The 15,333-nt window shown below is 34.1% G+C and overlaps 1 protein-coding gene across 1 annotated transcript; it reads left to right on the top strand.

Moving 5' to 3' along the window:
• The first annotated feature begins 8,397 nt into the window (after nt 1–8,397).
• LOC102593384 (agamous-like MADS-box protein AGL80) lies at nt 8,398–8,943 on the top strand. Its single transcript, XM_006356383.1, has one exon. The coding sequence runs from the start codon at nt 8,398–8,400 to the stop codon at nt 8,941–8,943; it is 546 nt and encodes a 181-aa protein (XP_006356445.1).
• Nucleotides 8,944–15,333: the final 6,390 nt, after the last annotated feature.

The raw sequence follows: 15,333 nt of genomic DNA, 5'->3' as shown, positions 1-15,333 counted from the left end.
TACTTATGTGATTTAGATTGTTAGGAAGTTTGCTTCAAAATAGTTGTTACTATGTAAACATTGCCCTTTTATTTTACTAAAATACTATTTCTTAATATTTCAGTATTTTCGACGAAGAAAAGTTCATATGCCTTCTAATAACACTAGTTGAAGTCTATATTTGTTTAATTTTTAGTTATTTAATAGCTAATTTTTATGAGATATATATTTTCATTAATGCAAATATATATATATATATATATTTGGGTAGGTATTTATATATGTCACGAATGTATTATCAAGTTAACAAGATCTTCTAACTTCAAAATATATTATTTTAAAATTTTCCGAGTTCCTTTTTAAAAAAAAGAAAAGTAACTCACAACAAATGTGAAAATATGTGAATATACATGAATCATTTAAAATTTATCATTAACACAATAAATTTTATATTTAGTAATATGGAATAAACATTTTCATTTTGTCCCTACACTAAATTAAAATCTAATAACTATAAAAAAAATAGTAACATTAATTAAAAGTCCTATTTATTTATGTAAGTATAAAATTTATTAGAAATTCATCTATGATTCTTTAGTTGTAACATTATAAATTCTCTTAGTTATTACTAATTATTGCAAATGTTATTCACTCTTTTACACTCTTTAGTTATAATATTATGAATTTTCATAGTTATTGAATTAATTATTCTATCTTTCATCTTTCCTTATATTAAATTTTGACCAATAATTTTTCCTATTATTATACCGCCCATATATATGTGATAACACGGTGTTGTTATTTTTTCTTGGACGAATCATGCTTGGTTGAATAAATTGAAAATTATTTACAAGTATATGAGCTATATCTTTGTTGGTGTAAGATAAACATGTGATTATATATATGATTTCACAGATAGAATATATTCTTTAATTTTAATTTTTTAGTTTTTTGGGTAAAAAAAAGGAAAATTTTCTCAGTTAATTATGGACAGTCAGATAACTATCTTTAATTTATGTACACAATCAATCAAAAGTAAAATATGAGAGCCAACAAAAAGAACGTCATCTATTATGTTATAACTTATAAAATAAAAATTATAAAAATAGTTCTAAAAAATAAAATGTAGTTGTTCTCCACATGTTCATATGACATCTAAACAGATTAAGTGAAATACACATGCAAAACACATCTGGATAGATGACAAGAAAAATACACATCAAATATCGTCTATACGGTAATATTAGTGAGATACGACTAATTACATGATTGAACCTCATCAAATTGAAATAAATATATACATTATTGCATTTAACTAATAATTTTTTTTATTGACCATCTTCATAGGTTCGTGTGAATAAGACATTCACAAAAGAAACTGCAATTTTATTTTGAGCAAAACTTATTATTCAAATCTTCGCTTAAATTTTCTGAATTGATAATCACATGCAACACACGTGCCGAAAAACTAGTTTAATGTAAATGAGTGAACCTTTTGCCTTTCCATTAGTTTTTTTTAATCATTATTAATATTAATTTTTCACCACTTTTTCACTTTTAGTATTTAGTATAATATGATATGATTATTAGGTAATATTTTATTAATTAAATATTTATAACAATTTTATTTACTATAGCAGTCAAATGATAATCTAACTTTGTACTAGCAGTCAAATGATAATCTAACTTTGTACTTTGGAACTTCCTACTTTTAATAATACTAGTTTTGGGAACATGCATTGCACGTTTGACCTTTATTGTCGTATACAATTTATATAAGCTTATCTCATGTATAAAAACATTTGTAACATCAACCCAATTAATGTGGAAAATAATATATATATATATATATACAAAATGTAAAAAGTTAAACTAAAGTAATATATTAACCCGAATAAGAAAGAATAACCAATAAATAAATAAAAAATACATAAGAATTATATGATGATAAAACACAAAACTGCAGTGGACTAACTTTTATGTTTTTATAAAAAGAGAAATTGTTTACCTCAAAAGTTGTAAATTAATATAAAAATAATAGAGAAAAAAGAAGATAAATACCTGATATTGTAGATGAATATAGTTGTGTTGACAAAATGAACAAAAAAATTGTTAATAAATTTTCCGCCTAATTTTTAACTAATAGATAAAGAATGAAGAACATAAGAAGTTACTCCCTCCATTTCAAATTAATTGAATTGTTGAGGTGTCTCACACCCTTTAAGAAAAGAAGATTAAGACATAAATGAGGCATAACTTTCCATTTTTACCCTTATTAATTATTGTAAAATTTACAATTAAAATAACTAATTATTAATTAATCACTAATTCCAATACTAACTAATGAAGGGTAAAATTGGAAGAACACTCTAAATGTAGTCTTGAAAACTGAACAATTAAGTTAATTTGAAAAATGAAAAATGTCTCAACAATTCAATTAATTTGAAATGGACGGAGTACTAAGAATGTATTGAACACGGAAAAGAAAAGTCATTTATTTCATAATCAATTCAAATGAATATAAAGGAAATGAGGGAAGTCAATTGGTTTGCCTTCTCACCTACTATGGCTACTATGGATATACGTCTCCCACACTTCTATTTTTTTATTACTAACTTTTATTTATTTATTATGTTTATAGAATGTATATTTATATGTTACACTTAAATTTCTTAAAATAATATTTGCTTGAAGGACAAAAGAATTATTCAATAATTCATGGGGTTTAAATCTAAAAGGATTAACAATTAAAACTCATTAAAAAAAGTGGAAAATGATAATTTGTAACATCTAATCATGTATTTGGTCTAGTTTAGTTGTTATTATTGATTTGATTTCAGAAGTTAGTTAAAGGTATTTTTTTAATTAAAAAAATTAGTGAAGGGTAGTTTTATAATCCAACTTTGAACATAAAACCTTCCCACTTTTAATATATATACACACACACACCCCGCAACTTCAAAGTAAAATCTGAATCATTCTTCATATGCATATAGGCTCGAACTCGATGATTTCTAAGTGTACATATATATTAAGGTCCTATACTAAATGTAATAAGTGTATCATATGTGTTTTAGGGTCCTATGGTACCTCAAATACCAAGTCAAGTTCAAAGCATTTTTATCGACTTAGTTCTCACATGAGTTCATATAAGGGTCAACTTGAAACTTTCATAAGTCTATCTTATAACCTAATAACATCCGTATACATATAGTAACTCTTTCCTTTTCCCAAAGATAAAAAAAAACTTCAAGAAAAGTTTTATTTTTTCAATTTTGCAAGATCTAAAGGCTCAACGTTCTAGATTCTCTTCAAGAATCCTAAGGTTTTCTATCATGATTCTTCCCCAACTTTCATCTCCAAGAAATCCATAGAAGGATTTCTCAAGTTCAAGCTCAAAACTTTTCTCCAATAATTCCTAAGATTCAAGTATGTTGGACTTCAATGAAAAATTCCTTTCATTCTCATGTACAAAGTTCTAAGTTTTTATAATTTTAATTTCATAGTTAGGGTTTACAAACCGACTTCCCACTTCACCGATCTTTAATATCCAATTGCATGTTTTCTTGAACTTACTTACTCATGATTATGGATTTTAACTGTTGTATTTCCCTTTTATGTTTAGCAAGATTTTCCATTGTCATACTTATTAGTTTTTTTTACATGATATTGTGTGTGACTCTTAAAGCTTATATTTTAAAACATGCTTTTAGAGCCTTTATATTATTATGAAAGCTATTACGAGGATCTACAAATTATGCATGTTCTAGAAAAATTTCTCATGATTTGAGAGATATGCTTTAGAAAGAGATTTCAACAATTAATTTTAGAAAGAAAGAATTGAGTTTCTCATAGATTTGAGCATAGTCTCAAGATATATTTTAGAAAGAGATTTTGAGCAAGACTCATGATAAGCTTAACAAATATATTTATCAGCTATATGAATAGTATGTATTGGGAGTAGTATTTAGCAGCGATTGAATGAGGGTTCCAGATAGCTCCAGAACTAAATGCCTCCGTAGGTTTATGTTTCACCACTTTTTTGGTTGATCATTTCTCCCTGAGAGCCTTAGATTAGTGGATCCGCATTAGACATGCATGTTTTATACTCTAGCAAGATATAGGGCACCCTCCCAACTAGGGCATTCATTGGTGCGTTGTGATCTCACATTGTGTATGTCGATTAAGAGAAACTTCCACATAAAAGATTTAGTTCATTTATTTTATATTTTCTTGATATTATCATTATAAGATTTTCAAATATGCATCCTTTCAGATATGATTTCAGAAAATACGATCTCAAATATTTATTTTTGTTTCTGTAATATTATGACATATGTCTCAATACTTTGGTTATTGTTTTATGTATTACTCTGTAATGACCCGATCATACATTTTTGAAAAGTTTTATAAATTTACTATTTTGCCCCTCCCATTATCGACCCCGCGTCATTTTTTATTTGAGTTTGAAAAGTTGGTTTTGAACTTTGTTTTAAAAGTTGATTTGGTAAGTTAGTGAGTTTTAAAGACTAATTTGTTAAGAAAAATGTTTTTGGGGTCTTTTGGAGTTTTGAGTGTCGGAATGAAATTTCATCGATTCCATCAGTATCGAAATATGAAATCTAGTCCGTGAGAGGTGTCAGTTTTAGATTTTAAGTCTTTTTTAGGATTTGAGGTCCCAAGTTGTGAAATTGTGGAATTTTAGTCTTTGAATTGACTTTGGTCAACATTTCGGGTTTGGATGCTCAGATCAGAATTTCGAGAGTTCCGTTGTATTCAGAGGATGATTTTAAGCTTAGGTGAGGTCTTGGTTTATTTTTGAGAGGTTCTAAGCTTGTTTTAGCCTTTTAGGCGTTGAATTAGTTTTTTTGTGGTTTTCATGGATGTCGGATCAAGGAGACATCAGATTCATGCTTTGACGGTTCCCTTAAGTCTGAAACATTGAGTATAATTTATTTGCATAGTTCTCTTAAGCGACGCCCACCTTTTTATCTGGGTGGTCGCTTTTGCGACATCAAGAGGGATTTTGCAGCCATTTTCGGGATTTAAGCCCCATTTCATCATTTTTGAGCTTCGGGGATCCATGGTGGTGATTTTGAAAGGAAATTTTGTGCTAGATCTTTTGGATAAGTGTTCTTGATCCTAAACCTTCATTTTCGTTAATTAATTATAAGTTTGAACATTAAAATGTGAGATTTTTGTGGGCTAATGTCAAGGTTTTTCAAGAACCCAAGTCCTTAACTAAAACGGTGATTTTGAATGGGCATTGATTCCTTGTCTGAAATGATTTTCACTAATAAGTTTGTAAAGACTTAAACATCATTTTCAAGTATTAAATTTCGGATTCAAACCTTAATTTTATGGGGTTTTTAGTTGATTGACCCACCTTTCAAGAGGATTGATGTGGGTATTGTTGTTCTTGCTTGTGCATATATTGTGTGGCTTTGGAAGTTGTTTGGAAGGGGAAGACTCAACTATTGGAGTGATTGTTGATTGATTTAAGGCAAGTGACTTCCAAAATCTTGTAATCTAATTAAATTTGTATGCTTCCTCTGTTTCTTGTGTGTTGAGAGTAATGAAAATGAGATGAATGGTTAAATAGACCACTTGTTATGTCTAAATGAACAAAAAAGGGTTTGAAATGAAAAAGGCTATGTGTTGAACATAATGATGTGTTTTGCCTTAATGTAACCCTTATTGATTGATTGATGATATGTTTGAAAGCATGATTATGGACTTGAATTGTGTAACTATTGTCTCTTCTATATATGTGGTGTGATATTGCTTGCGTGCATTGATCGTTGAACACTGTGATGAGACATGTGATGATTATGAGGCCAAAGTCTTATCGACAAATGTTATCATGCCGAGGTCTTTGTCGGCGTTAGTATGATTTGGCCGAGGTCATTACCGGCGAGTGTTAATATGCCAAAGTTATTTCCGACAATGGTTATAAAGCTTATGGGAAATGATTCCGGCAAGTGATATAAAGCCGATGGGAAATAGTTCCGGCAAGAGATTGATTATTGTGAATGGGTGCATAAATGATTATGCGTAAATTGCTTAAGACTTGAGATTGATGTACTTGTTGTGTGTGATTGAATTACTTGTCATTGAGATTGACTTATTTGATTCGTATGATTGTTGAATTGTGAAGTTTGAACTGTGAATATTGAGCTTGTGAGCCGTGTATTGTAGAATTGCTAGGTTGGACTGATGTCTATACAGATTGCAGTTTGAGGAGGTTCGGGTTGAGTGTAAGAGGTGTTTGATTTCTAGCCAATTGCTTTGTTTAGTAGGTTGCTTGTTGGGTACCGTGTTGTTGGCATTCACCACTTGCTTCTATACTTGTGTAGGTTCCGAGCATGTACCTGCATGATCTCTTCCTCTTTTCTTCGATCTCCAGTCTTGTCAAGGACTTGAAGAAGTAGTTGCTTGTCATTCGACGGACCCTCTTTTTTCCTTTTCTTACACTTTATTCTATTTGAGAAATAAAGATTGAGACTTATAATTATTTCTTAATTCCATACTTGTGTATTTAGTGTCTTGCACATGTGACAACCAAATTTTGGAGGTTTTAACAGAAGAATAAGTTTTTTGCTTTATCTTATTCTTGTTTTTGATGTTATTTCGCTTTTCTTTCATTTTCGTTGGGTTGAGGCCGACTTGTCTTGGTGGGAAAAGACAAATGTCATCACGTCCATTTTTGGGTCATGGCATACTCATGCTCAGATTTATAGTTCTTTCAGCTGTTTGTTTAATTGTTGATCTCATAACTTACCTTGCATACGAATACATTTCATGTATTAATGCTACTTCATTTTATGATGTTGATTTCAGCACCCTGATTCAGATTTGCGGCCAGATGTTCCACTAAGTTCATCTACTTATTGTGGTGAGTCCTCCTCGCATTCATAGGACTTCAACTATGAGTCAGTATATGTTATTCACTTCAATTGTGTTGGCTTTTAGGCAGCCCAGTGTGTTGTCCTAGCAAATTATCTCATTTAGTTTAGCTGCTTTCAGACATTAGTATTTAGTTGTAATAGATTTATTTTTCAAATCTATTTCAGTTATGATATTTATTTATAGCTTCCACTTTAGTTCTAATGTGATATACTTAGATATGTTATGCCAAGGTTAGCTTGGGATCATTTGTGGTTCAAAACACTGTGTCTCAGTTAGGGTTGAGACTTCGGCCATGACAACCTAGGTCGATTTGATTTGATTCTTTCATTAAGCAAATAACTAAATTAGTTATAGTGGTTTATTAAATCTATAAACCAAATCAAACCAACATAAAGTCAATTTTTTTTTTATCTTAGTAGTCGTTTCATCCGATTTGCTCAATTTTCTAATTTTTTTGATCTCTTATAATTACACCATGAATGAAAACGATATCAGATTGAAAGGGTATTCTCTTGGCCGTGTATTTCATTCAACATGTGAAGTTCCCAATTGAAGAGACATCTGATACCATTGGCAAATGAGTGAGTGATTATACTGTTTAATGGAATCGAAAGGACACTTGAATAAATAAAATTAGAAAAAATAAGTATACAATAGAATATCCGAAACATCGTGTTAAGAAAATATAAAAAAAAATTCACGAAAAGACACAATACATGTCAATTTTTAAAGTCATTTTAAAAGCCCAAATATGAAATAATACATATAAACATTGAAAGCTATAAACTAATTCGAAAAATACTTGTAAAGTAGATTATAATAAATATTTTTTTCATAAAAGATTAAAATTATAAATGTATTATGTCTGTTTGGTTTGAATTCTATTTGACTTTTTTTATTAATACCAAATCAAACCAAGAACAGTCAGGATTTTTATTTCAATGCCAAACCAATCAAATCAAACCACAAATCGAGTTTGTTTGTTGGTTTGACTTGGTTCGCCAATTCAGTTTGGCTTGATGGTTTGACATGTACACCCCATATTTGCATTCATTCAAAGAGAAGAGTACATCAATATCTATAAGCAATTAAATATTATTAGGAAAGTAAATATTTTTCCATGGAAAGTAAATATTTTACGATTAATGTAAATTTAAATATGAAAATAAACTAAATAGTATAGAATATTTTTAGACTAAAAAGGATAAAATATAAATATTCTACCATTAATGTAGATCATAGAACAGAAGGAAAGTAAATTTCAACAATATTAACCTTCCATAAACTCATTAAAATATGAAAGTATAATTATTTAAACTCCAACTTCAAGATTGACTTGTGCAATTAATTTATTTCTAAATTTTGTCAGATTATCTCAATCAACTTTCAATTATTTAATTATGTGGTCATATCAGACAACTATAAATATAAGTCAAAAACTCTTATTTTATATTCAGAGATAGATACTCACTTACATATTTTATTCTTTTACTTTTTGTGTACGAAAATATGACTGGAAAGGGGGTATGTTGGACCACTAGAAATCTTGATGAGGGAAAGAGAAAAAAAATTCTTGGGGAAAGATTAGCATCATTGTGTAAGAAAGCATATGAGTTGTCTATTCTATGTGATGTAAAGGTTAGTATAATATCTTTTACTCCTGGAGAAACTGATAATTTTACTTGGCCGTCTTTAACTGAGGCTAATGAAATAGTAACTAATTATCTAGCTTGCCCAGAGAAACAAAGACAATACAAGTTAGTTGAACATGAAGCCTACCTTCAATCTATAGTGAATGATAGGGAAAAAGAAATCATGGAATTAGAGAAAATGGCTGAGGAGAAGGAAATGGAGAACCTCTTCAACCAACTTGTTGAGGGAAGAAAAAGGTTTGATGAATTTGATGTTTGTGACATCAAAGGGTTGTTAAATTTATTTAACGATAAGAGGGCTAAACTAGACCAAATGGAGATGCAACTCAGTGGAAATGTTGCAAATGAAATCGGTGCTAATGACAACTATGCTGGAGAAGAGAATGATGGGCATCCTAATTAGAGTGTTAATTGGACATTTAATCTTTTTATTTTTCCATTACCTAATTTTCCATCTTGTATTTTAATAGATCTCCTAGTTATAAGTTTGTTGCTCATTACTAATATATTTATGTTATTGTTGCCATTTTAGTGAAATGGGAAAGGGAAATTTTCAAAAACAACTAACATTGGGCATTAATTAAGACTCATTAACTACAGTTTCAATATTTACAATCCTCAATTATATTTTTTTATATGTTGTATTCATCGTATTTTTTATTTTCATACAAAAATACAAATATAATTTAACTTAATAGAGTAAAAGACAAAGGAGATCTTTCCTGATATGGTAAATTAGAATAAATCACTCTCTACACATACTCTTGTTTCAACTTTGACTCTCGAGTGTGTGTGATTCATCGTTTTTTATATGATATATTAGAATAAATCACTCTCTAAAATTTTTCTCATTTCAAATTGGACTCTGAAGTGTGTGATTCATCATTATTCTGGAGAATTCATAATCAAGTACAAAATCTGCCAAATATCTTGTCTTATTTATGAGTCATTTGTATTCAAATGTTGCCAAATGTTATGACCCTGAATGTCAATTTGAAATTTTCTAGAAAATTACCATTTACCACTCCTGCTAGTTGTCCCAAGTCGTGTTTGATTAGATTCTGACGTTATATTGGAAATCAGATTGACCTTGAATTAGCGGCGGTTGTTTTTCCCTTATATTTGGAGGCATTATTTATATGGGGTTAATGTTGATGTGTTTGCCGATAACAAGAGTTTACAATACGTGTTTAGTCAAAAGGATTTGAATCTTCGCCAAAGGAGGTGGCTTGAACTATTGAAGGATTATGATGTTCTTTATCACCTCGGCAAGGCAAATGTGGCAGCGGATGCTCTTAGTAGGTTGTCTATAGGAAGTATTGCTCATGTAGATGATGATAAGAAAGAGTTAGTTCGGGATATTCATAGGTTGGCCCTATTAAGTGTTCAATTAGTGGACTCCACCAAGGGTGGTATCGTGGTTCACAATGGGTCCAAACCGTCTTTTGTGGAGGATGTGAAAGCTAAGCAAGGTCTTGATCCAATTATGGTTGACTTGAAAAGAAGTGGTGCTTAAGGAATTAGTTGAGGCTTTCTTCCAAGGGAGAGATGGGGTGCTTGGATAGTAAGGTTGTTGAGTGTCCCTAATGTTCATGATTTGATCAACTTGGAAATTTCACTATGAAGGGTGTTATGAGATTGGTAAGGAAGGGAAGCTTAGTCCCCGGTATGTAGACCCATACCAAATTTTGAGGTGTATCGATAAAGTTGCGTATGAGTTAGAATTGCCAAGTGAATTGGCTTCGGTGCATCCGGTGTTTCATGTCTCAATGCTTAAGAAGTGTGTTGGAAATCCAGCATCCATAATCCCCTTAGAAGGGTTGGGGTTTGATGAAAATTTTCTTATGAGGAAGTTTCGGTTGAGATCTTAGACCGGCAAGTTAACAAGTTGAGAAACAAGGAAATTGCTTCCATAAAGATGTTGTGGAGAAATCATTTAGTTGTGGGTGCTACTTGGGAGGTCGAGGTCGATATGATGTCCCGTTATCCTCATCTTTTTCCTTTTACTCCTATTCTAGCTTGAGCTAACTAGTCCCTCTTGAGTGTTTCCTTGTTTTGGGAGTCATGTGTGTTATATGAGTTCTCCATGATTTCCCTATGTTATGCATGTTCATGAGAAATTTATTTTTAGTAAGAAAATGAGTTTACATGATTGATTTTCCTCATGTTGTTGTGCATTGAGTAAGAGTTGCCTATGTGCTTCATGAGATGAATTGTTGAACATGATTTAATTATGTTTTTTTTAGAGTAAATTGCATAAAGACTCCATGAGATTTGTTGAGCATGCTTTTAGCCTGGAGAAGGTAATTCCTCCTAAGAACATGAGAAATGTTCAAATTTCATGCATAATGGGTTGTTAGATATAGTTCCTACTTCCTTGTGATTCATTGAGTATTATTGAGTTGGAGTTGATGTTTTCCTCTTGTTTATGTGCATTTGATGAGTTGCATGCATGATAGGCTGCTAGTCTTGAGTCTTTACTTCTGTAAGGTGTCTAAATCGTCATTCGAGGACGAATGTTCCCAATGAGGAGATATTGTAACACCCCGTAGCCTAGTAGGTTAACTAGGGCAAAGTGAGAAGGCAACAAGCCAAGGGAAAGGTAAAGGGCAAGAGCCAAGGGAAAAGGGCCAAGGCTGCCTCATTCTCCCAAGGCCCTGCTCATGACCATGTTAGCCTTCACGGCTCGTGGTGGCCACCACACCCCATGGTGCCACCCGTGGTGATGAGGCAATAGCTCCCCAAGGCTTCCCCAAGTTGGCCTCCTCCACACGAGCCACTTCATGGCTCATGAAGGCTTAGACGGCTCGTGGGAGGGGACGTGGAGATGACTTAGTTTTTAGGCGTTAAAGGGAAGGTTTCCTCACTACTGGACCATGACCACGAGAGGCACCATGGCTCGTGGTTGTAACACCCCGTGGTTTAGTAGGCCAACCAGGGCTAAGTGGGTGGACAACAAGAGCCAAGACCAAGGGGAAAGGCCAAGCCAAGGGCCAAGGCTGCCCCAGGGCCTCAAAGCACTGCCCCACTTCACGACCACCACCACGGCTCATGGTGGCTAAGGAAGTAGCTAGGATGGAGCTGCCTCAAAATGGCTCACCTTCACGAGCAACTTCACGAGCAACTTCACGGCTAGTGGTGAAGACCACGGCTCATGGGAAGGCTCGTGAAGATGCCTTAGTCTTGTGGAGGCTAAAGCCTCATAGCCAAGCCACTGCCCAAGGACCATGGGCAGGAACACGACTCGTGGAAGGGACCACGGCTCATGGAGCCTACCGTGGTTTGGACACATGGTTGCCTAGTGAGGATTTTTTAGTAAATTCCTAATTAGGTGGTTATTAAGTGAGGTGGTTTAGTTTAGACTTTGTATACCTATATAAGATATTTAACCCTTTAACCACCTCAATTAAGTCATTTATTCCAAAACCCAAAATAATTCCCAAAGTTCATCCTCTCCAAATATTCTCTCTGTAGAACTTGAAGAAGAAGAAAGAAGGAAGTTGGAGCTAGGGTTCAAGGAGCAAGGTTCTTCACATCAAATTCATTGGGCATTGTTATTAAGGTATGGTATCTCTCATCCATGGAGCCCCTTCAAAATCCCAATTTCAAAGATAGAAATCCCCAAATGTTAGGGCTTGATTCCAAAGTCATGGGTTCCTTTCAACATCATTTATAATGATTGAATTATGTTATATTATGCATGAATTGATGATTTCTTATGGTTTTTATGTTTTATCTCCCAAGAACCCATGAAATCCCCAATTTTCCCAATTGTGATCTTGTGGTGAGGGTCTTTGTTGATGAAAGAAGAATGTTATGAAATTATGCATGTAGTGATTGAGTTACTTTAATTATGATGATATTCATGTCTAATGTATTGAATTCTAGATGTGTTGATTGAATGTGATCTTTGAACCTTGAAAGGGCAAAGTATGAGAGTTATGCATGTTTTTATGAAATCTATGTAATTGCTTTCAGAACACTTTGCACTAACGCCTACTTTTCCTTCATTTTCCCCAAGTGTAGGGTCTGGTTCTTGAAGTGATCATTCTAGTGGCTAGAGCTTGGACTTGAGTATCTTCCGAGCTTGTTGGTGAGTCCTCATGGTTCAAGGACGGCTTTTTCCTATGTTGAAGTTTCGTTTCATGTGATTCCCTTTTTAGACATGTTGTATGGGCTAGGTCCTATTTCATTCAAACATTGTAAAAGATGGCTATGTTGAGACTTAGTGTCTAGTCTAGACTTTTGCTTTTCTTTTATGAAAATTTTAGACATTGAAATGTGCTTTTACTCTTATTGTTCTATTGCTTATGTTATGAGGACTAAGTGGCTTGTATGGGGTCCTTCAGGGTTCTATACGCCATATTACGTCTATGGGGTACCCCTGGATCATGACACTAAGCCCTAAACCTTTAACCCTAAACCCTAACCCTAAACCCTAAACCCTAAACCTAACCTTAAACCCTAAATCCTAAATCATAAACCTGACATCGGCTAATCGATGTGTGCAAGCCACGGGCGATGCTGGCAGACCATGTCCGACAATTTTTTTTGAATTGCACCAATGACCTTAGAATATCGAAATGAAAAATGATAAAAATTTTACTCTTTTTCATAACTGTCTGAAGAATAACAAAAAATTAAAATTTTCCTCGTAAATGTCAGAAAATATAAAAATCAAGAAAAGTACCTAAAAAGAGCTTATTTTTTTCAAATTGAACCAATAACCTTAGAATATGGAAACGAAAAAAATGACCAAAATTTTACTCTTTTTCGTAACTGTTCGAAAAATAACAAAAAAAATATTTTTTTCCTTGTAAATGTCAAAAAATTATAAAAGATTAAGAAATGTACCTAAAACACCTCAAAAAATTTCCAGATTGATGTTATCGACTAAACCTCGGTCGATGTCGCTCGTCTAACGAGTGCAAGCCACGAATGATGCGGGTTGGCCACGTTCAACATCAGTTGACTATGTGAGCAGGCCATGGAGGACGGGGCCAGGCCACATCCGACGTCGACTGTCGATGTTTGCAGGTGACAGACGATGTGGGTCAGCTACGTTTGACGTCGGTTGACCGATGTGCATGCCACAGATGACGCGGACAGGCCATGTTCGACGTTGGCTAACCGATGTGTGCAGCCCACTGACGATACGGGTAGTCCATGTCCGACGTTGGCTGACCGATGTGTGCAGGCTACGTACGACACAACCAGTCCAAGTCCGCGCGGCCAGGCCACGTTCGACACAGCTAGCCCGGGTCACGTCCGATGCGGCCTGTCCAGTTTCGACGCGGCCAGACGACGTTTGACGCGGCTAGGCTAAGACATGTCCGATGCGGCTAGGCCAGGCCACGTCCAACATGGCCAGGCCACGTTCGACGTCGACTGATCGATGTGTGCAGGACACGACAGATGTTGCCCTAGGCGACGTCGCTCGTTTAGCGAATGCAAGCCACAAATGATGCCCTTATGCCACGGCCTATGTCGCCTAGCCGATGCACGCAAGCCACGGCCTATGTCGCCTGACTGATGCGCGCAGGCCACGACCGATTTCGAGTGGCTGACGCGCGCAAAGGACGAGACGAGACCGAAGTGGGAGGTGTAGTATAAGTTGGAGCCGAAAGGCTAAAGTGAAATACCACTACTTTTAACGTTATTTTACTTATTCCGTGAATCAGAAATGGGGCACTGCCCCTCATTTTGGACGCAAGGCTCGCTTCGCGGGCCAATCCGGGCTGAAGATATTGTTAGGTTGGGAGTTTAGCTGGGGCGGCACATCTATCCCCATCACGATGAAATTTTGAAAGATTACCAGGGTCTGTCGGCCAAGGATATAAGCTTGTTGAATACATTAGTTTAGCGCGCGTATGGCCCAGAACATCTAAGGGTATCACAGACCTGTTATTGCCTCAAACTTCCACGGCCTAAAAGTCTATATTCCCTCTAAGAAGCTAGCCGCGAAGGGATTCCCCTAGGCCTCGGCCAATGCGCCTGACATACGAGCCCTCAGCCTAATGGATTTTGGCACAATTTGTGTTCAAGACTCGATAATGACTAACTGATGTTGGCATGCCTCGGTCGATGCACGCAGTCCTCAGCCAATATCGCCTAATGTCAACCGAGGCGGCCGATATCGCATGACGGATGGGCGCAGGCCTTGGATAACGCCTGCTATTAAAATGGACATTCACTTATGTACTAAAACGGTATTTCAAACACCAAATCCATTTTTTTTAATCAAATATCTTTCACATATCCGCTTAGGAAACAAAAATCCATATGCAAAATTGGGGGAAATTTAAATTGAATGGGATAAAAGTTGTTTATTAGAAAATTGATTATCTAGCATTAAAATTGACATTCACATATGCATAACCAAGGTATTTCGAACTCAAAAATCAATTTTGTTTTATCAGATTCTTAGCAATAAAGAATTACAATTTTCTTAAAAAATGGGGGAAATTCAAAATTGAATGGGTTAAAACACGTTTATAAAAAAATCGGCACGGCCAAACCGCCTAGATCTAAAAAAATTCCCGAATTCAAAAAAATATCGCCTCAAATGGACAACCGAGGCAAAAGAAATGACTATCTCAAATTTCACTAGTTTACAACTAGTTATTCTAGGTTCACTACTTCATTTGGTTGCCTTTTTGTCTTCTTCAACTTTTATTTATATAGATGAATATTCACATCCTAATTTTTTGTTCTAAATATTTTTTAAATTATAATTTTTTAATTAAAAAGTGATACCCCGTACATATTTTATTCTTTTAAAAATGTGATCTTT

The sequence above is a fragment of the Solanum tuberosum genome, unplaced genomic scaffold (assembly GCF_000226075.1).
Source record: "Solanum tuberosum cultivar DM 1-3 516 R44 unplaced genomic scaffold, SolTub_3.0 scf00216, whole genome shotgun sequence".
In the NCBI taxonomy this organism is placed as follows: Eukaryota; Viridiplantae; Streptophyta; class Magnoliopsida; order Solanales; family Solanaceae; genus Solanum; species Solanum tuberosum.
The sequence above is the reverse complement of the archived record's forward strand: the minus strand, read 5'-3'. Positions and strand labels throughout refer to the sequence as shown.